The sequence below is a fragment of the Callithrix jacchus genome, chromosome 13 (assembly GCF_049354715.1).
Source record: "Callithrix jacchus isolate 240 chromosome 13, calJac240_pri, whole genome shotgun sequence".
NCBI lineage: Eukaryota > Metazoa > Chordata > Mammalia > Primates > Cebidae > Callithrix > Callithrix jacchus.
The window spans coordinates 41,316,929-41,342,501 of NC_133514.1; the positions used below are offsets into that span (position 1 = coordinate 41,316,929).

The 25,573-nt window shown below is 41.5% G+C and overlaps 1 protein-coding gene across 3 annotated transcripts in view; it reads right to left on the minus strand.

Annotated features, from left to right (window-relative positions):
• Positions 1–2,436: 2,436 nt before the first annotated feature.
• ZMAT4 (zinc finger matrin-type 4) overlaps positions 2,437–25,573 on the minus strand; it is a 360,398-nt gene continuing 337,261 nt past the window's right edge. For all 3 annotated transcript variants that reach the window (XM_035270372.3, XM_017963828.4, XM_035270371.3), the window contains one exon: positions 2,437–4,072. In XM_035270372.3, the coding sequence (XP_035126263.3) occupies positions 4,057–4,072 (16 nt within the window). In that variant the 3' untranslated portion in view covers positions 2,437–4,056. The remainder of the gene's footprint in view (positions 4,073–25,573) is intronic.

Here is a 25,573-nt window from a genome sequence, read left to right on the forward strand (position 1 = left end):
CAAAATTACTTAATATACTCCTCAAACCAATGCTAAGACTCCTTCCTTTCCTTCTTTGAAAATAACTTTTTTTGTTTGTTTGTTTGTTTGTTTTTTCTGAGACAGAGTCTTGCTCTGTTGCCCAGGCTGGAGCGCAGTGGCCCAATATCAGTTCACTGCAACCTCTGCCTTCTGGGTTCAAATGATTCTCCTGCCCCTCCCTCTGGAGTAGCTGGGATTATAGGCATGCACCACTATGTCCAGTTAATTTTTGTATTTTTAGTAGAGATCGGGTTTCATCACGTTGACCAGGCTAGTCTCGAACTCCCGACCTCAAGAGATCTGCCGATCTCAGCCTCCCAAAGCACTGGGATTACAGGCGGGAGCCACCGCCGCCAGCTAAAAATGCCTTCCAAAAACATTTAGGTTTGATTTCCAGGTGCTTTTTGTTTCCTTAGGTGCTATATCTGCCAGTCTTGGGTTAGATGCTCTCAACGCATGCTAGGATTTCATTTCACACCAAGATTTTTATATCTTAAATTTACAGCCAAATTTACAAACATGAATATTACAATCAAGTATTCAGACAGTTGATTTGACATGCACATCTTAAACTGGAAAACAAATTAAGGCAGGATTTATACAGAGATCCACATTTTTAAGCACTTGATATTTATTAATTAGCTAATCCACACCAGAATCCCACAAAGTAGCCTAGCAGGTCTTTATTATGAATAAATTAGGTGAGAGCCAGAAAAAGAAAAGCTTTCTCCACAATTATATGTTGATTGGACTCTGCTTATCTGGTCACAAAAGAAAAACAATTCCTCATGTAAGTGGGTCAAATGAATAATGATATTTGGTTTCGATGGACTATAAAGAGAGTATAGTTATTTTATTACCTGGCAGTTTTAAAAGGTAATTTTCTTAATGGGGTTTTAATATTCTGTGTTTGCACTGACCTGTCAGAAATTTCTGACTCAAAAGATTGGCTTTGGAAGAGTTAGGTGCCCTAACCCCCAGCCCCATCTGGAAAGTTCACATTTTCCTGTGGGAGCTTTAGTACTTTTCATGTATGTTACATTTTTCATCCTTTGGTCTAGTTGACCTAATAAACTCATGTCAATAGAAAACTGTAAAGACCCTTTCAGTTCCAATTTATGGTTATGTGTCACCTAACAGGCAAGTGAGACACAAATCCTATTTGTCTTTGTAGTCAAGCAATTGCAGATGAGAGTTTTATTACTACATTTATCAGCCAAAGGAATCACTGTAGTCCTCTCTGCTTAACAGATTACTTTATGACTGTATATATTAGTTCACTGGGCTTCAGAGACTCTATTTAACGAAGCCTCATTAATTGAGTTTCACTACCATGGTATTTTGGGACTCCGGCACAGGTGCTACCCTGAAGCTAACCTCTGTACTGAAGAAGAAAAACTTTTTGCAAAGTAAATTAACTGCATGACCAAGACTATAAGAGTGCTTTATCTTTTTAAGAAGACAATTTCAATCACTTAACTACTCACCTTTTAATTACAAATAATTTTACTCTGATACAGTATAAGGAGTCCATTAGGTTTGTGTGTTATGTTAATTTTGAATCATTTTCCCCCACTGAAGCAAAACTTGAAATGGGCAGTATTTGGTTAGTTTAGCCAACATAATTATAAATACTCTAGAATAGTAAAAACCCTTTAAATATTGATAATTTGAATAATTTCACTCTTTCAAATATACAGGGTTATCTCCTAGTTCCTCTGAATGAACATTTTACAGAAAATCACTTGACTCATGTTCTCAGCCTGCGGGGAGTCTCTGACGTGTCAGCACCTCCGGGGTGGACGGGACCATAAGACAGGGATGCGCCCGGGTCTGTGTGGGTCTCTTTCTTCTCCTTCAGAATTGATGTGGTTATTTGAAAACATTTACCTTCCATCCCACTCCCAACCACTCATAATAAAATGGGAAGGGAAGATATGACTTAGCTAAACAAACGTAACCAAAATCAAACAAAAAAGACAACCACAAGCAGCTAACTTCCCAACTAGGAACGTTTCCATTCCAGAATTCCCAAAATAGAAACAACATCAGTGGCCCCTTCCTGCCTAAAACTGAGTAAGTCATCTCCAGGTAATTTCCATTATCTGCATGGGAAATAATAAAGAAATTTGAAAACAGACAAACACACGAAACCTCTGGCAGGGTATTCACTTGCATTTGACAGGTTGCCAAGGAGCAATGGTATTTAGATGGGGAATTCTAAAAGAATCTAATTAGTATAGCCACAAGCTTATCTATAAAGGGTTTGGCATAGCCTCTCTGTAAAGCAAAAGAAATCTATTTCATAGACTTTTCTATATTAGGTTATTTAAAAACAAACACACACGCGTGCGCACACACACACACCACTTTAGGGCATAAGCTCACTCACTAAACCCAAATAGAAACAAAGTGTTTTGTTGTTGTTGCTGTTTTTACTTGGACAATGCTTATTTTACAGCGGAATTCACAAGTAAAGCCTTATTCTACACATCCGAAGAAACGCCATCACGGGAGGTTTGTAGGTCGCTGTGTGCTTTCCAAAATAGCAAAATAGATTTCTTCCCATCCAACCCCCTTTCTTCTCATAGAGTACGATGTGGCTGGTGGGGCTGCCCCTCTCTGCAGGCACAAGAAACTGGCAGATCTGGTCCCTCCTGAGCGGGCCCTGCTTGAGGGAATGGTGCCAGATTTCGAACACAGGGCAACAGGCTCCTTCATAACAACACTGTGCATTTCTGTGTCATTTTGTTTATTGCTCACTGAGTTGTTGCCACCTCAGCTCTTGGTGGAAAACAGTGGGTGTCCAGAAATTCCTGACATGGGGAGATGGATTGCCTAAGGTCACTAGGTACACAGGGCAGCCCCAGCCAGATCCCAGCTGATGTGTGCAGGACATTGTCCGTAGAAGCTCAACATCCTCCTTTGTAACCAGGCTGCAAGACACCAAGTCCAGTCACCATGGAAAAGAATTCGACCTGGAGAAAGAGGCTCATGATCTGCACTCCCCACCAGAAAGCAACAGTTTTCCTTATTTGTCCTGCTCTTTCCAAAGTGAATGAGACTTGGCTCAGCAATAGGACTTCAGTGAGAAATAGAAGAAATAGGGGACCCTGCCTAGTCCAAGGCTGCCACCTCTTCAGAATTTTCTCACTTCTTTCCAAATCAGCAGTTTCCCCAGTTAAAGCCCACCGTTCAGGCTAAACATCATAAAAAAATACTTGTTTATTTCCACCTCATTCTGGGGTTTATAATTCTTTTGGATGCTTTTGGGGAATAAAATTCACCAAGGTCAAGGGCTGTGAAGACATTTTTGCCTAAGAAGATCATCATGCAGGTGGACTATTTCTTTTCCTAAGCTATTATTTGGCAGCTTGCAAAGAGGACTTGGCTTAACCTTGAGGAACTGTTCTTTGAATGATCAGAAAAATAGGATGAGACTTCTTCCTTCATTTACTGCCTTTGTCTTCTTTGTTCAGACGGCAAACCTGGTTCCTGTGCTGCAGCACAGAGGACTGATACTTGTCCATTTCACACTTGCAGCTAATAGCGATCTGCTCCGGCTCTGTGCATGTCACCCTTAACTGTGTCCAACATGATGAAAAAAGAATGTATATTTCTGGATAGAGGTGGTTGACATCACAATCATTGAGGATTTAACAGAATAATTATGCTCTGAGGAAATCTAGAATAAACTAAAAGTTTAAATGTTTTCACTGTCTTTCAGTTTGAATAATGTTCCAACTGTTTGCTATAGGATTATCATTTAGAACATGTGCTAAATACGTTATCAGGAAAGAATTTAAAAATCCATCCAAATATCATAACTTACCCCAAAATTAAAAAAAAAACAGAAAAAGAAAAAAAGCAACCTCATTCATTTCCAAAATTCAAGATCAGTCGTTTGTTAATCTGTGAGTCCTTGTAAGAAATGTTCATTGTTCAAGAAAGAAGCCTCCTCTGGTGGTTGATAAGCAATTCTCCACTGCAGAGAAATGCTGCTGTTTGGTTCTGATCTCTTGATTGATGCTGTCACTACTTATTCTTCAGGCTATAAAACAGAAGGAAAAACAGTCTTACCTTCTTTCATAATTACAAATTCCAACACCTTTTTCTCTCCCCACCCCCGTCTCCTCTCTACTTCTCATGTTATCTTAACCATCAAATTCAAATGAATCTGATTTATAAAGTTACTCATTCAGGTTCTAAATAACCTGTAATATAATATCTCCATTACTAACACCATCTCCACATATGTACAAGGAAATGTGTACCTCTACACTGTCAAGCCAGATGCTCAATTCATTCCAAATGTTAAAATAAAAATGATGTACTGATTTTTATTTATGGCATGCTGCATATACCCATCTCTGAGTTTCAGGTGTAACTACATGCAGAAACCTCTTGTTGAAAGTGGATAGCAGCCACGCACGGTGGCTCATGCCTGTAATCCCAGCACCTTGGGAGGCTGAGGAGGACAGATCATGAGGTCAGGAGACTGAGACCATCCTGGTTAACATGGTGAAAGCTTGTCTCTACTGAAAAAAAAAAAAATACACAAAATGCCACTTTGTGGCATGCACCTGTAGTCCCAGCTACTCGGGAGGCTGAGGCAGGAGAATTGTTTTAACCTGGGAGACGGAGGTTGCAATGAGCCAAGATGCACTGGGCAACAGAGCAGGACTCCGTCTCAAAAAAAAAAAAAAAAAAACACAAAAGAAAAAAGAAAAGAGAAAGAAAGTGGAAAGCAGGCAACATTACAGCAGCTAGATTTCAAATTAATGTAGGCCTCATTCTCTGCTCATTTAGAATTTTCTTTGTTAGATGAATAGAAAAAAAATTGTTTCTAGTTTTACTTGCAAAAAGTATTGATTTAATCAAATTAGAGCTAATTTTTGAAGGAGTTTTAGTTTTACTTTTTTGTCTGGATGACAAGAAGATACTACCACTTACCACCTGCCTACTCTGTCATGAATGTTACATTTACTTTACATTTTCATTTAATCCCTAGACCACCTTTAATATGTGTACCATTTCCACCGCCTTTAGAGGTGAGAACACTGAGGTTTCACTTGTCTAAATCAATGGCACAAGATCAAACAGCAGTTAAGGGGTGGAACTTGAACCCTAGAAAAAAATCAAAAGCAGGAAGTAAAAGAGCTTGTTGACATCATATGCAGGGGATTTCTCGCATGCTACTGAAGATGTGCTCCAGCTGAAAGGAGGCTGCTGGAAAAGCATCTTCTAGTGGTGGCTGTTTCCCCTAAAGTATATTTTAGAGGGGAGGATGGCAAAAATGTTAAAGCAGGTTAGAATCTCCCACCTTCCATCGCTAAGATCCAAACGTCTCACTGGCAATCTGGTAAAGGAAAATTCAAAAGCTACAAAGGAAACTTCTATCACTCACCTAGAAACACAGAGCATATGTTGAAATTTCATTTTCCAAAAAAAAAAGTGCTGTCATAGAATATTTTTAGGACCTGAATAAGAATTTGAATGTTGGTACAATGTAGACAAAAAAGAAAGAGACTACGTGCATATTTTTAAAAATAGCTTTGAATTTTTGAAATTTTGCCTTAGCATGACCCTGGTAGCTACAGCCACTTTTTAGTAGTTGTTATAAAAATTAAAATACTGTTTTAGAATCTCATATTCTGCCACCATCTGGTCACGACCTGAGGAAATTCTACAGTCCTTGTCATCTTCACAAATTAATGTGACATAAAGGTTGAAAGTTCTCACTAAGCAAACAACTGTAATTTCATCTTTATAAACTGCAAAGATGAACACTTTTTAGGTTAAAGTGAGTTTGAAGCACAGCATCTTCATATAATAGTAAAAAGACCAAATATTCACAGCTAAACAGTGTTTATTCATGATTACATCATTGGAGAAAACCAAATGAAAGGGTTTTTTTTTTTAACTTATAGTAAAAGTAGTATATTAAGAACTTAATCTCTTAATGAGGAAACATATCACACTCTTCCTTTTTGTAGTCATCATAATTATTTCGATCTTTTCTGAATGCATAGAAATAATGACAAATTAAAATGTCTTTCAATTCCATATAGCTTTTGTAATTACTCATCCATTGTGGTTATTCTTGCTAGAAAGGCTTCACATTTTAGTAAGCATCCCATTTGATACAAAAGAACACAGAAAATTTTACTGCTATTAATAAACACGCAGCCAACCAATCCAAGAAGAAAATTCCTTTTCATCTGAGAGATAAGCTGCATAATTCATGTATTTTCAGAAATTTCTTTAAATAGAAAATTGAAGAAAGGCATAGGGAAAAGAATTCATCACATAGCTTCCATTTGTGGCAAGGGGCAGTCTTTGTTCTCAGACAGCCTTAAAAATGATTACATCTGAAGAGAGATTTTCAGCTGGACCATATACATACCAATCATACTCAGACAGCTCACCTTCTTTTTGACATACATGAAACCACAAAATCATGATAACATGGCCTCAGTTTCACATTTGCTACCTTTTTTTTTTGAGATGGAGTCCTGCTCTGTCTCCCAGGCTGGAGTGCAGTGGTGCAATCTCATCTCACTGCAACCTCTGCCTCCCATGTTCAAGCGATTCTCCTGCCTCAGCCTCCCAAGTAGCCGGGACTACAGGCACCCACCACCGTGCCCAGCTAATTTTTGTATTTTTAGTAGAGACAGGGTTTTACCATGTTGGCCAGGATGGTCTCAAACTCCTGACCTCAGATGATCTACCTGCCTCGGGCTCCCAAAGTGCTGGGATTACAGGCATGAGCCTCCACGCCTGGCCCACATTTGCCACCTTTCTAAAACTAGTGTAACTGGGTATTAATAGGGACTTTTCATGGGGTCTTGAGAAGCAGTTAGAAAAATGTTGGGCAATTTGTAATGGGTACCTCTGCCTTCTCAAAACACAAGTGCTCATGTCAGGGAATGCGGTGCTACATAGAACTTCTGCACCCTCCAGCCCCTATTAAAATCTTGACCACACAGGGCATGTGATGGCCTTCTAGAACAAGCCAGATGAGAATCACATCTGCAGGAAGAGGAACATCCAACAGCTTCAGCTTTTTCCACCACTAGTCTTTCCCCTTATTCTCATCCTGAAGGTCCAGGACAGGGAGATTCTCTGACCTAGTTTTGAGACAGAAGTCTTAAGACAGACTAGTAAGGACCAATGAAAATAGTCTCACCATTTAAAACGGCCAGAAATGTACACAGTCTTCCTGAGATATTAACAATGTGGGGGAAGAATGAAGAAAGCATGTTGAGCACATGAGTTTCGAGGTGGCAGCTAGAGAAATATATAATGATTAATTGGTCCCACACAATGTAGGACTGTTAATAAGCCAGTGAAAAAACAGAGCAGAACATCTTAGCAGAGCAGAACATCTTAGCAGAGCAGAACATCTTAGCCATGATAAAACCTCGTTTCTGAGAGCCAGGTAGCAAACTTACAGTGACAGGGAAAAGGCCAGAGTTTGTTAGATGAAGAGTCATGTCTAAGGCATCTTTTTCACAAAAATGTTGCTGAACAGTCATGACTTGGAATTTGTTCAGCCTATTGCCAGAGAACTGAATGACATCCAAGGACGTAACGCTTTGGCCCTATTAATTAAAACAGTGCAGTGATAAACCAAATTAAGTTATGTTTCCAAAATTGAACATCTCCCAATTTCTATTCTTGTATCCCCTACCTTGACAAATAAGCATTCGAGCCAAAAGTGCAGTGTTTTCCCTGGCCAGTTCATTTTTCTGCCTCAGGACATAATCAATCCCAAATCTTATTGGCCTCTTATTTCACTCTTAAATGTGCGATTTCCTCTGTATCCCCTGCCCCACATCCTACACCAGGTCCGTGACATTGCACCAGTTTTCCATCTGGGATGTTTGCCGTCAGCTCTGCGGCCTCATCACATTGGTGCTGCAATGCCTCACTGGGCTCCCAGCACCTTCTGGAGAAAATAAAAATGTCTTAATATGACACATAATGGTCACTGTAATGTCACTGGCATCTTCTTCTCCAGTCCTGTCTTTTACTCACTACCCCTTATGATTACTTCAAGTCTCCAGCTCACAGAAAATCAAATGAAGTGCCTCTATGTGCTGCCTCTCCCATGTTGCCATGGTTGGTGCAGGCTGCTCCTTCTGCTTGGAAGCTCATCCCCCACTCTCTGCTTGCCCAGCCTCTCCTACCTGCCTTGGTGGAAACCTGCTTCTTCCAGATCGTCTTTCCTGAATTTACCCTGACATAACAAAATGTATTTGGAATATTCTGAGCAACCACCAGGTAGTGGAGAAACAAAGTTTAAGAAAACGCCCAAGCTACAGCAGAAAACTGCTGTGCTTAAGTCAGAAGGCACAAGATGCTCTGCTTCTGAAAAGGGTAAATGTCTGGGGGATGAGGGAGTTTGGAGAAAAAAAGAAGAGAATGAGAATGTGAGAGAAGGGGAAGAGGTCTGGGGAAAACGGAATCAGGAAGATGGCTTTGTGCTCTACATGGTACAAGCTCTGTATGACAACCAAATCTTCAATACAGTTGTCTAGACAAATAAAATACTTCCCACATGATCATTTTTATTGGAAGCCTACGTAGTCTGATTGATACTGGGAGTGGGAAAAGAAGCACTCAAGTGTAGGGGGGAGAAAGATGCAGAGAGATCATAAGATGTTGGGAATCAACGTAGAGGCAGGACTTTGGACACTAACGGGTTATAGACTTTGTTGGGTAGTCCAAAGCCAATTCAGGACGACTGAAAGTGAGATGGGGTTCAGCTGACACCTCTGAGATCTGATGAACACAAGAATATATCCAAAACCTTCTTGAAAAAGGCAAGTCCCAAATTTTTTAACCCATGGAATAAAGAAATAATTTAAGAAAATTTGGGCTAATTCAGAGAAACGTCAGGTATGAGGAATATTCAATAAATTGTAAACATTTAAAAGTATAGCACTTTAAAAATACTTGTACACTAGCGAAATTGACAAGACCAATTTGTAATTAACTTCCCGAAACACCTAAGAAAACAAGCCTCCTCTACTTATACGGAATTTGCATTGTTTATATGCAAATGAACACTCCTGATGTGCTTCAGAACAGTTTATTCCCTTAAGATGGCAAATACTCTCTTTATAATCTTGTTTACACTATTCATTTGCTTTGCAAAACATTTTTCATAAAATCACAAAATAATGAAATGTTAGAGCCAGGAGGGATCCCAGAGGTGATCTAGGGAAGTCGAACATCATCATTTTACAGGTGAGAAAACTTGCCTGAGTTCCTAACACACACGTCCTCATCATTCCTGAGATCCTGGGTCACACCCTGGGCTCCCTTATTTTGGGTGACTCCATTCCCTCCTACTTTGGGGGTTCTAGCTACAGCTGAGGCAGAGCAAGGGGTCTGCAAAGTGCTAGGCTTTGAGCATCATCACGACCCTGTAAACCAAAAATAAAATTCTAAGCAATGTACCCCATAACCATTAGAATGGACTTCCTGCTCAGCCAGGCTCTTTTAAAATTTAACCTAAGAAACTGTTTCAGGGGTTGGACAGGCCTCATGATACCTCTGCAGCAAGAACCTCAACACCAACTTTTAGTCTGATAGAAACACTTTACAACCTATTCTCTCTGGAGTCCGCTACCTGAAGGCTTCCTCTGCAAATAAAAACTTAGGTATCCACAACACTTTATCTTAACCCAGACAGTCATTTCTGTTAATCCCAGGTCTTTGGACAAACTCAATGGTCAACCAAAAAAACATTTAAATTTACCTATAGCCTGGAAGCCCTCGAACCCCACCTCCAGTTGTCACCCCTTTCTGGACCAAACCAATGTATTTCTTAAATGTATTTGATTGATGCCTGATGCCTCCCTAAAATGTATAAAACCAAGCTACATCGCGATCACCTTGGGCACGTGCTCCCTGGACCACCTGAGGGCTGTGTCACGAGCCACGGAAACTCGTATTTGGCTCTGAATACACCTCTTTAAATATTTTACGGAGTTTAACTCTTCACTGACAACTGTTAGCTTCCTTGTCTGAAGTGAGAGACAGTTCAGTGCCCCTTTTCTAGTCACTTGCAGAACTGGAAATCTGGTGAATCCTTGTTTGTTTCCAAGCCCCAGCTCCTGCATTCTCTCCCCTAACCTTCCCTGACTCCCCTCTTCCCCCACCCCTTTCTAGCTAAAGCTTTCTTTTGTTTCCTTTATTGCATTTTTCTTTCTCTTTCTTTCTTTTCTTCCTTTCTTCCTTCCTTCCTTTCCTCCCTCCCTCCATCCTTCCTTCTTCCTTCTTCCTTTCCTTCCTTCCTTTCTTTTTTTCTCTGAGACAGATTCTTGCTTTGTCACCCAGGCTGGAGTGCAGTGGCACCATCTCAGTTCACTGCAACTTTCACCCCTGGGTTCAAGCAATTCTCTTACCTCAGTCTCCTGAGTAGCTAGGATTACAGGTGCCTACCACCATGCCTAGCTAATTTTTGTAGTTTTAGGAGAGATGGGGTTTCACCATGTTGTCCAGGCTGGTCTTGATCTTCTGACCTCATGATCCACCTGCTTCATCCTCCCAAAGTGCTGGGATTACAGGAGTGAGCCACCACACCCAGCCCTTTATTGCATTTTTCTAAGTGCTTTTAGTGTTTCAGTAGCCATGCCACGTTGCAATATTTTGTGTACTGTCCGTGTCCTCTTCAAGGAAGCCCGTGTCTCTCTATTTGCGTATATTCAATGCTTGCTACAAGGTCCAACACACATTAGGACATAATATGAATAAACACATGAGGAAAATCAGAAAAAGGATCACTTGGCACATTGGGAGGAAGCCTCATTCCTAGATCCTCACATTTCTCATTGACTGTCCTATCCCGGACAAGTCCATTCCCACCCTGCATTTTCAGATAAGAAAAACAATTAAGTGTTGAAAGCATCTATATCTCTATTCTTATCTCCTTCTACTATTCTTCTAACATATTCATTGAAAGTTAGATTTTAAACTTGATTTTCAACTTCCATACCAATTGTTACGAATTAGATGTTCATATACAATGTTAATAATTTCATTTAGCCTCAGTTTATCCATCTAAAAAGCAAAGACATTGATAATATCTTCCTCCTGGGAATGTTATGGAGATTAAATGATATAATGTAGACAAATATGACCAATAACCACTAAACACTTAGAAATGCTTGTTTCCTTACTCTTAGTTACTTGAAAGAAAACTTTCTGATGTAGCTGTTGCACAACAAAGAGATTGTTGGGTCTTTTCTCCAAGTTCTTGAGGTGGAGGTCTAAGCCCTTGGGATTTCCCAATTGACAGCAGTATCTTTGTAACTCATGGTAGAACTTGACAGCTTACGCTAATGAGGTGACTCATAGTGAGTCCCTAGACAGCTTTAAGAAGGATAGCCAAGCTGGAGAGATAAACTGTGTGATTAGAGGTTGGGTTGAGGCCAAATAATAGTAGCCCAACCTTTAGGGAGAAGAGGGAGGCTGGAGATTGAGTTCAGTCACGTGACCAATGATCAGTCATATCCAAGTAATGAAAGCGCAGTAAAACTCTGGACACCAAAGCTCAGTTGAGTGAACACATCCCTGTGATGAGGGAGTATTGTGTCTTGATGAGATGAGTGCAAAGGGGTTCCCAGAAAAACTCCAACCAGCCTGCGGACCGGGATGGAGCCTCAGGACCGGGATGGAGCCTCAGGAAGTTTGTGCCCCCTCCTCTTCCTGTGTGGAACCTGGGATTCAAGCTGCAGGAGGGAAGCACACCAGCAGGGACTCTGGCTTGTGGAGGGTCCCTCTTTCCCTTTTTTCCCCTTTTCACTCAATAAAACCCGTCTTACTCACCCTTCGAATTGTCTCCAAGCCTAAATGTTTGTGGTCATGTGTTCATCTTCAGCTGAACTAAGGAAAAGTCCCAAAACACTGATTTCACAAAAAGAAGACATACAAGCTCCACATTTGGGACCCTCCTAGACCTTCTCTACTATGTATCTCATCATTTTGTTGGTCCTGATTTGTAGTTCTCTCCTGAGTTCTGACATTCCTTCTAGGTTATCCAACCTGAGGGAGTAGTGGAAACCACAAGTCTGCAGCCAATTGGTCAGAAGTGCAGGTGTCCTGGGACCCTCAGAGCTTGTAGCTGACATCTAAAGTGAGGGGGTCTGGCTGAAGACTGTGCCCTTAACTTGTGAAGTCTGCACTAACTCTAGGGAGTTAGCGTCAGAATTGCATTGCAATAGTGCAGTAGCAAGCCTGTCTGATTCTGTTTCTGTTTTTTAGGGTACAGAGCCCAATCCCACTCCATGCTGGCAGACATTGAGAGCATTTAAGAGGCTAGGCCAGGAACTTCTCTGCAGAAGAGCACAGATGGGAGATGCGGAGCAATAGGTACCCAAGAGTGAGGTTTATCATCAAATGCCCAACTTCAAATCCCTGTTCTGGCATGTAGTAGTTCTATTGCTTTTGCCTCAGTTTCCTGGACTTTAAAATGGGTATAACATAGTAACACACAGACCTCACAGGTCTGCTGTGAAGATTTAAGAAATTAATATATGGAAGCATTACATACCTGGTACATATGGAGCAACAAATAAATGTGAGCTGTTATCATTATTTATATGCTATATGGGCCTTGGTTTTAGGCTAAGTCAATGACTAAGTCATATAATTGGCAGAATCAGAGACAGGGGATTGAAATCAGATATGCCTTCTAGAAGCCAGGAGCAGCCCTGCTTCTACCTGTTCAAGGGCAAGCAAAGGACCATGGGAAGTGGTGGGATGTGGCAAAAGGATGGTGGGAGTGGGGGAAATGTTAATATTTGATGAGCTCAAAATTCCCCCCTCAACAAAGGCTACAATGGTCTAGTCCACATTGTCCACTTAGGTACCCAGTAGCTATGTGTGGCTATTTAAATATAAAATAATTAAAATTAAATAAAATGTAAAATTCAGTTCCTTAGTCACACTAGTCATTTTCTAGTGTTAGCAGTAGAATCTGGCCAGTGGGTACCATGTTACAGAGTAGATTCAAAACATGTCACTCGCCACGGGACATTCTACTGGGCAGTTCCGGGCTGGAGTCATTGAAAGTGTCTGCAATCAGATATGTTTTGAAATACAAATCAATCCACTAACTTTTCCCAAATAGAAAATAAAATGAAAAAAACAATGGGTGAATTTGATAGAGAAACAAACCACTGCTATCTTGTAATAATTTGTGTCTCTCTCAAGCACTGCAGTGCCCCGAAGCGCAGAGAGCAGGTGAAGGGAAAACGTCGGACTCTAGATGTACTCTTTTCTTTCCCTCTCCTTTAGCTCATGAGCACGTCTCCTGGAGTACACGTTCTGTGAAAATCTAGAGGCCCACAGTGCCAGCTGACTCCTACTATGCTCAGGTCAGCCACTTGCAGGAGTGGAAAGTTCCTCTCCAACGCTGGAGGCATAGTGGGGCTGAAGGATGGAGAGGCAGAGCAGCAGGAGCAGCGGATGAGTTGGCCGAATTATGTTTTGTTGGGGGCAGGAATGTGTGAAGAGGCCAGAGGGGAGGGCAGGACTGGGAATAAAAGTTTGAAGAGGAGGAAGTAGTGTGGGATGGGATGGAGCCAGTAGAGGAGAACGGGAAAGTAGTGTGGGATGGGATGTAGCCTTGCTTGCAGAGGGAACCTCCCAGGCTGCAGTGGAGAAACAGAAGTTGGGAAGCTGACGGAGAAGACCAGGGAGGCTGCATTCACGTGTGGGCCACCGAGGGGTCACGGAAAACCCTGGTACAAGGGCTGGCCTATGGGAGGTAGAAAGAGCAGTAATATGATCATTCCATTTTAAATTTAATTTTGTTTTATTTGTTCATTTATTTTTAGAGACAGGGTCTCACTCTGTCACTCAGGCTGGAGTGCAGTGGTACGATCGTAGCTTACTGCAGTCCCAAACTCTTGGCTCAGGTGATCCTCCCACCTCAGGCTCTGGAGTAGCTGGGACTACAGGTACATGCCACCATTTCCAGCTAATGTTTTATTTTTTTTGTAGAGATAGTGTGGCACTGTGTTGCCCAGGCTGGTCTCCAACTCCTGGGCTCAAGTGATCCTCCTGCCTCTGCCTCACAAAGTGCTGAGGCATGAACCACTGTGCCTGACCTCATACAGTTTTTATAAGACGTTATTTGACAATGATTATACTATTGGGACAGCTCTGAAACAACATTATGTAACAGAACAAGTGAACTGTGGAAAAGCATTAAATGAAGATCAATGCCTGGATTTATCACTGAATGGCTGTGTTGGAAATGTCACTTCATCTCCCCAAGCCTCAATTTCTTTATCTATTCAATGAAGAACGGGACCAGGCCATTTCTTAAGTTCCTTTTACCTCCATGAGACTGAATGCCTGTGGCCTGGCCAAGGTCACTGCAGCAGAGACGGGCTCAAACCTCTACGAGACTCAGCTCCAAGTTCAGCAGTTTCTGTCAGTCCTGTCTAAATGATCACAAACTCCAAAATGACAAATCCACAGACAGAGTGAATTCCATGCTAACTTTCTTTCCTTTTCTTTATTTTGTTCACCTTCAGGCCCAAAGTTTATGTGCTAACCAGCATTCAGCTACAAACACAGCCAAACCTTTCAGCAGATGTCCATATCCATTACTGAAGGCCGTCAGCCCATTCTGCAGACAGGGCCAAACTCTATGTTATAAACGTGCTGATAAGCCATGGACGAGGATAGAGAAAGCCAGCACACACTCACAGAGGCTCTGGGAGGCTGTGGTCTGGTGCGGCAACCCCCAGGGCATTCAGATCTGGACCAGTACAAAGCAAAACCCATAATGCAAAGGCAGCGATGGCTGTAGTGTCTGCTGTAGGCAAACTCAATGTTGTAGAAACAGTTCAGCCACATCTGAGAATTATCATAGTCAAAATCTACCCTGATCCCCCAAATAACTATATCCTCCAAAATTTCCCAGCAGGACATCGAAGATAAGGAATGGGACACACCGCTGTGGAGGGCGGTCCTGCTGGTGTCACTCAATACCATCCAAATCATGTAACCTACAGCAGATGACTTCACCTCTATGAGCCTCAGTTCCCTAGTCTCTAAATTAAGAAGACACTGGCTGTATAGGCCTTCGGTGAGGAATAAACGAGTGAAAGAAAGCCCTTTATAAATGGTAAGGTAGTTGTAAAGCTATTCAGGTAGAAATTATTAGAATCATTACTTTATATCATCACATGACTTTACCACCCCTTAAAGACTATTTTACACATTTTAACCGAGATAAGGTAGAGGAACAACATTAGCCAACCAAAGCGTTATCAATGATTTGCTTATATGATGAATCGCTATCATCATGGGCTTCCAAGTGTCCAAGAAATAGAATTCCATATATTGAAGCTATTGGAAACAGGACGTGTCAGGCTGGGTGTTGGAGGTTTGCCTATGTAGTCAAAAACTGCAAAAAATGATGAAGCCAGTGGTGGAGGGGGAAGGACAGGTCAGGTTGGGGGTGCCACAGGGAGGCACGCATGAGTAGGAGGGGCCAATTGAGTCTATTTTCAACCTTACAACTCTGCCCTGGCCCAGCACTATGAACTCGGTGATCAAGCTGGGATTCTCAAGCAAAGGGCTGAAGGTGCTGTCTGGCTTTTTTGTGCTGCTTATGGTAAACTGTAAGAGTGGTAAGAAGGAAGAATTGTTAAACATGAAAGAACCAAGACTTGATGATTTGAAAAGCCCCAATCTCTCTGGACAGCAAAAGATGCTCGAATTAAGAAATGACTTTTGAGTACTTTCAGGAAAACGCGGTCTAGACATACAGCCAAGGCTAAGACTTGCATAACCACTGGTTAAGACTTCGAAAAGATCAAAGGATCAGCATGTTATTCTGCCTCACAAAGAGCCTTTTTTTTTTTTTTTTTTTTTTTAATTTTGAGAAAGAGTTTCACTCTTGTTACCCAGGCTGGAGTGCAATGGCACGATCTCGGCTCACCACAACCTCCGCCTCCTGGGTTCAGGCAATTCTCCTGCCTCAGCCTCCTGAGTAGCTGGGATTACAGGCACATGCCACCATGCCCAACTAATTTTTTGTATTTTTAGTAGAGATGGGGTTTCACCATGTTGACCAGGATGGTCTCGATTTCTTGACCTTGTGATCCTCCTGCCTCGGCCTCCCAAAGTGCTGGGATTACAGGCGTGAGCCACCAAGCCCGGCCCCACAAAAAGCCTTTTAAAGAGATGAAAGGTGTGTCTTACTGATTGTCTCAATGGAACAATCAGATGGCTGGGAAGCACTAAGACATAATCTCTCAGGCTTCTGACCAGGCCCCAAAGGTGGAAAAGGGCTTTTCTTGGAGAGATTTGTGGGTATAACTTTTTTCTAGTACAGTAAACTCAAATAAGATTCACAGAAATCCTACAATATTTTTAAGATAATGACACCAGCAGAAACACTGTCATTTTGGACCAAAAGTAGCAGAGACAGTACAAAATGAAAAAAGATTAGTAGACCCCAGAAATTTTAATGGCAAGAAGTAAGTCAAGGAAACTAATCAGTTACAAACACACTCTAGTTTTCATGAAAAAGGATGACTCAGAGGATGGAACAAGGTAGCAGCTTCTGAAATGTTTCAAAAGTTCCTGAATCCTGGGATCCATGTCCTACCCTCTCTTTGAGTGTAGGCTGGGTCTGATGACTTGTTTCTAACAAATAGAATATGAATCATGTCATTATTTCCAAGATTAGGTGATAAAATACTGTGGTTTCCATCTTGTTCCTCTTTTGCCCTCTTGCTTGTTTGCTGTGCTCACTGTGGGTTGCTGTACGTTGTGAGTTTCTCATGCCTAGGATGCCTCTGGCCTGGAGTTCAACAGGAACTTAGGCCCTCATTCCAAATCCAATCCTCATTGGATTTTTTCAAGCAACCGCTTGAGTGAGGTTGGAAGCAGACTCCCACTTGTTGAGCCTTATGACAATAACAGCCTCAATTAAAGCCTCAGGAGAAACTCAGAGTCAGAGACCAGCACCCAGGTAAGCTATGCTAGGCCGTGCCTGGATTCTGGACCCATAGGAACTGTGAGACAATAAATGTTATTGGAAGCCACTAAGTTTTTGAGTAAGTTGTTAGGCAACAATTGATAACTAATAGTCAGTGTTACTGTAGAATTATGTACCCTCCCACAAAATTGTATGTTGAAGTCCTAACACTCAGTGTCTCAGAATGCAACCTTATTAGGAAATAGTCATTGCAGATATAATTAGTTAAGATAAGTCATATTGGAATAGGGTGACATCGAACCTAATATGACTGGTGTCCTTATAAAAAGGACAAATTTGGACGTAGAGGAGCATGCACAAGAAGAAAGTCATGTGAAGATTTGAGGTCTGCTACCACAAGCCAAAGCTCTATCAGAGGTCAGGAGAGAGGCCTCAACAATCCCTTCTCTTGCACCTTTAGAGGGAGTGCAACCTTGCTCATGCCTTGATCTTGAACTTCTAGCCTCCAGAATTGCAAGAGAACCCAATTCTGTTGTTTACGTCACTGATTTTTGGTACTTTTTATTATGGCAGCCATAGCAATTGAGACAGTGAATAAAAAGGAAGGAAGGTGTGATGATGGAGTACCAAGCAGGACAAAAGTAACCAAGAAATGGTTGGCTTTAATCCCAGCACTCTTCCGAAATGCTGACAGCTCACACCAAAGCCCAGAAAAAAAAGGCTTATATGTTGATCACTATTCAAATCCCATCAGCACCGGGCTGTTGCGATCACAAAGGGAGTTACAGAGCCAGTGCAATGAGTGTCCCAGGTGGGCATGTCTCTCCTCCACACACCTCACAAATGTCAGAGTAGCTGGAGGAAAACGACACAAAGCAAAACCACAAGGCACAGTAAAAAGAAAAGCACATTTAAGAAAATCCACATGAATCTCATCTTCAGTATGAATTTTCTTTTTAAAAAAGAGAAATGAAAATTTGACTCCCTCTTGTGTAAATTAATTTACAGCACTGGCTGACCTATTTAAAGAAACCACAGGGTGAATCACTGGAACAGAAAAACATAAAATAAAAGAAAGAAAATCATCTTCGAATGCACCCCTTACATAAGTCTGGGTTCTATAGAGAAGCACTGTAGCTTAGCTCTGAAAGTGATTGAGTAGGATTCGAGGTGTTAGGATCCATCATTTCTCAAACTCTGTAAATATTCACTTTCAATTAATAGACAAAAAGAAATTGATTACGGAAAATTTGGGGCTGAAAAACAGTCACTCTGATTAAAATTCATGCTGACTGCTCTCATCCAATGCTGGCAAGTCCTGGTGGGAAAAAAATCCTTTTTGTTGACTTTGTTAATACTCAAGAAGAAAGACTGAAGAAATGAATTGCATTCCAGCGGTCCTCAGAGGAAAGCGCCAGATCCTGAGCAGCATAATTATCTGCTTCCAGCTGATGACCTTTCCTCCCTGGTGACAGACAGAAAGGGAAGGGAGAAAGGCTCTCCAGAGCTCTGTGTGAGCTGCAAATGCCAGGAAATCACTCTGTTCCTAACCAGTTGCTGTAGAAATGTAGGTTATGTGCGGTACATAAAGCTGCAATGGATTGCGGCTCCTATTGCCTCTGCCAGATCCTCTGAACATAGATTCAGACACATCCCACCACCAGCGGCTGGTCTTGGTAGAGCAGACTTTTAAAAGCATTGAACATGCACACACACATGCACGCACACACACACAGCAAACTCTCATGGAAAAAATATGGAAATGCAATCATGATAAAGAGTGACATTTCTTAAGGTGCATCATTTGCAATATTTTGATTAACTCCCATTTCAGAATGGCAAAGCAGCTTATGTTAATAAACAGACAACTCCAATTAGACATCTGTGCATGCAATCTAAATGGAACTGTTGGAGGGCTCGAGTGTGTCACCAGTTTTCCCAGTCTTTGTGCAGGCAACCCAGCCTGAGAGTTAGGAAGAAGGTGTTCGGTGATCTCATGAACCACTGAAGGGGTTAGCCTGCAAATCCCGCTGTTTTGTTGATGGTGTTTATTTCCTCTCTTGGCCTTCGGCATGGGTCTCTCACGGTCTGACTCCCCGATCTAAAATCCAGAGTTTGGAAAGCAGCAGCTCACTGTCAAGAAGCCTCGACTTGATTTTATTAAAGCATTCCACCGTTTGGAACTGAAGGAAGCCACAATGCGATGGAAAGGGCATGGACCTTGAGGCCAGACAGATTTGAATTTGAATTTAAACCTTGCAATTTACGAATCATGTGATCTGGGCAAATTGCTTCAGCTTTCTCAGCCCAATCCCTTTACATGTGAATAGGAATGTTAATATTTACCCCTTACACAGATTTAGAGCTAGGCACTCTTTCAATATGCTGAAAACACAGCAGAAAATAAAAGTGGCAAAAACCCATGCCTTACATAACTGGAAAGACTCACGATGAATGAAAATAAATAAATTATATAGTACACTGGAAAGTGATAAAGGTTGTGGAGAAAAATAAAATGGGAGAAGGGATATGGGGGATGTGGAAGCAGGAGCTGGAATTTTAAGTAGCATGATAGGGGAAGGCCCCACTGGGAAACGGCCATTTGGCACGTGGGTGTCAGGGGAAGAGCTGGTAGGACTAGCAAGTGCAAAGCTCTGAAGCAAGAGTTCCACAAAGGCCTTCAAGGGGTAGCTAAGAAATCACTGTGGCTGGAGCCCAGGGAAGACATGGGAGAAACTGGAAGGAATGCAAAGAGATAATCAAAACGTTTAGGTGTAGGTTGGGCGTTACAGGCCATGACACAAGATCAGACTTTTATATTTAACAAGATGAAAAACCGTTTATTTTAAACCACAGAGTGGCTTGATCATTAAAGATTTAGTGCATTAAAAGAAGATTTAAAAAAAAAAACAGAGAAGGAGGAGGAAGAAGAGGAAAAATATAAAGCACATAGCATGTCTCCTGGCATACGCAGGTGATTTTTAATATGCTATTTTGAACCCTTCTTCACATTCCACAGAATCACAGCAATCTTTCCATCTCTTCTCCATTTCCCCAAGACGGGTTTATGCATTAAAGTTTTATTGGAAATGTTTATTTATGTTGCCTGAATTAATGTCATGAAACTTGAACCATGGAAATGAAGTTTAAAGCCAAAGCATGTTATTTTCTTAGAGATTCTGTTGATTTCTGTGGGTGAGTTCCGCATGGCTGGGTCAAGAAAGTCAGACAATGTCTCACCATCTCTCATTAGAGGCCCAAAGATAAGGGTGCTCTTGAACACTTGAAAAACAAATAAAAAAAAAAACAGAGAAGGACAAAGACAAGAATGAGGCTGATAGGAAACTTTGTCCATTTGGTGAAAAACTTACTTGTTTCGGAATCTTGTGATCTTGTAGGCATTACATCAATTTATATACTAGACCTGTAGTATAGATACCAGGCTTAGATTTATATACTAGACTTCTGCTAAGCTGACAAAGGTCAAAGGGGATGCCAAGATTCAAGAGAAGCAAGCTGACTAATATCCTTTGCTGTGGTCTAAATGTCTGTACTTCCCTCCACAAAATTCATGTTTTGAACCCTAATCCCCAGTTAAATAATATTAAGAGGTGGACCGTTTGGGAGGTGATGAGGTCACGAGGGCTCCACCCTCATGAATATGGGTAGTGGCCCTAAAAATGAGGCTTGCAGAAACCCTTTTGCCCCTTCTCTCACGTGATGACCCAACAAGAAGCTGCCATCTATAAGGAATGGGTCCTCTCCAGACACTGAACCTGTTGCCACCCTGAGCTTGGACTTCCCAGCCTCCAGAACCATCAGAGATACATATCTGTTCTTTATAAATTACCCAGTCTGAGGTATTTTGTTACGGCAGCTAGAACAGACTGACACCCTCCCTTTACAAGCTTCGAGGTTCTTGAGTGACTCCATTAGGGTTGCTAAAAATGGCTCCTGAGAAAGAAAGGCTTACAACTTCCAAGTTGACATTTCAAGCCTGGAGTTATCTTTTGACTGTTGGATAAAACGGTATCTGAGAGACCTAAAATGCTTCACTGTTCAAATCTTAACTTGTTTTCCCCCTAACCAGCATCTCTTCATGCAATCTTTTGCTGAAAGAATGGCCCCTGTCTAGTGTCCCAACCAGAAACCAGGCAGTCAGAGATTTCTCACACATAATTGATGATCCAGTGATGTTGATTCTACTTTTCAAATACTTTTCTTAGTTTGCACATTTCCACTGTCACTGCTGTAGTTCAAAACTCCATTCCAACTCCTCTCCCTGTCCCTTATCACGTCTTCTAATATGTCCACTAACTGATTTATTTGAAGGAAATAAAAATAATTTAGCACATCCCTAATTAAAATTCTCCAATGTCTCTTCATTGCCTAAATTCCTCAGATCTATAACTAGACTCTGATCTGCCTGCTGGTCATGTCAGTCTAGGGTACTGAGCATCTCTCTGCCATCACTTCTCAGTATTCTCTCTTTTGTCTTCTTGTTTCTCCCACCAAAAGGCACCTTATGATCCTGCCATATTGAGCTTGTCATTCTCCTGAAATGCACCAAACTGCTTGTAACAGCTTCTTTGCCAATTGCGCTCTCAGCCTGGAATGCCAACTCAGGGTTATGTGCCTCACAGACCTGTCCCTACAAGGAGTAGTCAACCAAGGTTCCAACTCCTGAGTATTGATGGCTTCTCCTGGGCCACTCCCAGACCACGAATGCAGCAGGAATTTTAAAGCAAACCCCTTCTGGAAACCACAGGGCTCCTCTGAAGAGAAACCCTGGCTCCATCTCTCAACGGCCCTGCTTTCTGAGACTGCATGGTGTCCAGGATGCTGGACTCCACCTGGCCATCCTTCCCTCCCTTTTCCACTGAGGCTTAGACTAGTAGTCTAACAGCTCTCCACATTTCTCCAAGATCCTTCCACATTTCTCTCACAGGTGTTTTCCATAATAAAATTCCTGCAAGTTTAATGCTGTCTTGGAATCTGCTTCTCAAAGGAACAAGTCACACACTAACACATCGATCATCTGGAAAGGCCTACTTATACGATTTGGCTCTGTGTCTCCACCCAAATCTCACCTTGAATTGTAATCCCCATATTCTCCACGTGCCAGGGTGGGAACAGGTGAAGGTAGCTGGATCATGGGAATGGTTTCCCTCATGCTGTTCTCGTGATACTGAGTGAGTCTGACGAGCTCTGGTGGTTTTATAAGCGTCTGGCATTTCCCCTGCCTTTGGTCACTCCATCCTGCTGTGCTGTGAAGAAGGTGCCTGCTTCTCCTTTGCCTTCTGCCATGATTGTAAGTTTCCTGAGGCCTCCCCAGCAATACCGAATTATGAATCAATTAAACTTCTTTCCTTTATAAATTACCCAGTCTTGGGTATTCCTTCATAGCAGCATGAGAACAGACTAATATACCTACTTTTTAGCCAACAGATTGCTCCTCTGGAAAGCAGCCTATCCCCTGTAGGTAAAACAACATATAATAGCAGAATATCATATAGACTATAACTATGTAACAGAACTGCTAATATTAGGTACGTATATTTTCATGTCCCTACTGTATCCTGCATGAAATGCCCTGATATCCTACTATGCTGCATTTGTTTCTTACAGTGATGTTTTCTCACACAACGTCTCTGTATCCACAAAACCGAGCAGAGTGGCTGGCCTGCAATCCATAATGTTTCTTCAGTGGCCAGGAAAGTACTCAGCACATGGCAGATAATAAATACACGCTGAAAAAGTTAATGTTCATAGAATTAGTGAATGAATTAATGTTCACTGAATTCATGGATGAATGAATGGCACACAAGCCTGGGACAGGGGTAGATATCAAAGAACCCAGAAAAACATAAGGGCAAAGAGAACATATTTTCTTTCCTTGAAGGAAGATGGAAAATGAGTAAATTCTAATTGGTAAGGATCATGAGAAAGATACCAAGTTGTTCTATTAAAATTTCAATTAAATCTATAATCATAAATCAAGGCTTTAAAGTTTGTAATTGTGTTATGCTTGACTATAGTAGTGGCTACACTGTTATTAGTTTTCATACAGGAGAAGATGTATGAGTGTAGTCTGGATGATCAAGAAAGGTGGATGATTTGTGTGGGGGAACATTCAGCCATACCTCTGAGTGGGGCAGATCTGAATTTGCAGAACAAACTCCTAAAAGAAAATCGTTACCCTCACTTTAAGCATCGCTACAGTAAACCTCTGCTTTCAAGACCAATGTATTTTTCAAGAAACAAGATAGGTTCTCTGCTTACCTAATACTAGTCTCTCTCTTAGGTAGATGCTATAGTTTAAGAAACGTGATTTGATCCATGATACATTTGCATTTGTAATTTCTCATTTTCAGAAATGAAAGTCATGGAATGATAAAGTTCGAAGACGTAGATTCAAACCCCAGTTATTCTCCTTGCTGTGTGACCTCGAATAAGACACCTGAGTTCCCAGAGCACTCATTTCTTATCAAAGGAAAACAGTACTAAAACTTCCCATACAGTGTGTGTGAGGACTGAACGAGATCATAAATGTGCACGCCTCAAGAACTGTGTCTGACACACAATTGCTGCTCAACAAATGCCGGCTGAATCAGCAGCCAGGGCCGGAATGGCGTCGCATGCATTCTAAATGTCTGAGACGAATTTACAACATGGTATTTCTCCAGAACTAAGATCCACTTGGAGAGATTTCTCATAATAGCCCTCTCTTCTCTTGCTGAACCCACTTACTCTTTATGTACTATTCCTAAACTCCAGCTCTGAGCAGAGCTCTCTTTTGCAGGTTTTGAGAAATGTCCCCAGTGTACTTCTAACTCTTTAGGTCATCTTGCCACGATTCAAGCTGCTACCGCTGCTTTTCACAGGGCTTAGTCCACCTTCAGGTCTCACAGTCTAGCCCTCCCTAAACACAGGCAGTCATAAAGCTGTGCTCTGAGCACCTAATTCTGCATCTTTTCCCTAGTTGGTCCCCTTCCCTTATTCCTACTATCCAAGTCTTTATGTCCTTTTCCTCTTCCTCATCCCAAAATCTGTCTACTGGAAAGAACTGGATAACCCATTTGGGTTAAGGAGACTTCAGTACATTGAACTAATATTTACTGAACCCCTACTTGTGCCAGGCATTGTGCTCTGTTTTGCCAGAGATGTTATATTTTAAAGGAGACAGTAAATGAAAACACTTATATAAACGTAAGTCCAACTCGACTGGGAGAACTTGAGCAAGCAGGCAGAATGAGTCCCATGGAGACCCTTGAAGAAGATGAGTAGAGAAGGATGAGTCTCCTATGTTAAATGCGTCATCAGCACAGGCAGCCACACACTCTGCAGATGACCAAAAGGCCACATGGGGCCTCTTTAACAGACTATAGAGCAACGTGTTAGTGTTAAAAATACACCCAGATTCGTTCACACTCCTCCTTTCAAGAAAAGGAGCCCAGTCTCCACCCCACTTCCCTTCACTGTGGCAGAACTTAACTTGCCTCTAACAAATAGAAAAAAATGTAGTAGCTCTTTATGTCTAGTGTTCCATTATTGGAATGCTAAACATGTGGGAGTAATTTATATCCTGCTCAAGGTCATCACCAAGGTCTGATTGCAAAAATTCAAAAAATTATAACCTCAGGCATAAATGGGTTAATGGCATGTGACTTCGAAGATTTGGTCATAAAGTGAACTGTGTCCCACTCCTTGTTCTTTCTCTTGGACTGGCCACTCTGGAAAACATTAAGCTTCTATCCCTGGAGGAAAGAGCCATGGAACAAAGGCCTCCTGTTCACATCCATGCGAGTGTAGCACCTTGGAAACAAATCCTGCAGCCCCACTCAAGCTTTCAGATGACTACAGCCCCAGACTACATTCTGACATCATTCCTGATTCACAGAAACTATGAGTCAGTAAACGTTTGTTTTTAAGCTACCTAGTTTTGGGGTAATTTATTATATAGTCTTGGATAGCTAACAGAAAATCTGAACATTCTGATGTTTTGAAATTCATTAAAAGTAAAGGTTGGCATATTTCATTTCAAGTTAGCATCTGAGTTTCTTGTGACATCAGCTTTGAGACCTAAAACTGCCAAAAAAAAAAAAAATTCAAAGCCATGGTTGACTGTCATCCCAGGATAGGCATGTCTATCTGGGCAACAGGGGCTGTGAAGACCAAAACAGTCTCACCTGGTGTTCAGACAGAATTTCATGCCTTATGTCATTTGATCCTTACAACAATTCCCCTGGAGAAATAGGAAAAATTACTATTCTTCATTGTATTGATGATACTGTGATTGCCTAAGCTTGCATAGATAATGAATGATATGGATGGCATGAGAATTCAGAATTCCTGAATTTCAAATCAACATGATTCCATCTCTATTACACTTTCTAGATCAATCTCTTCCAAAACCAAAGACTGTTAGATGATAGGGAGAGAAAAGGAAATTTACCAATTATTCATGCTGTGCCAAGAAGCACTCCAGTTACTTTACATTTATTTCATTTAATCATCACATCCAATGATCCAGCTCATGATAGCATCACTTTTCAGATGAGGACTCTCAAGGCT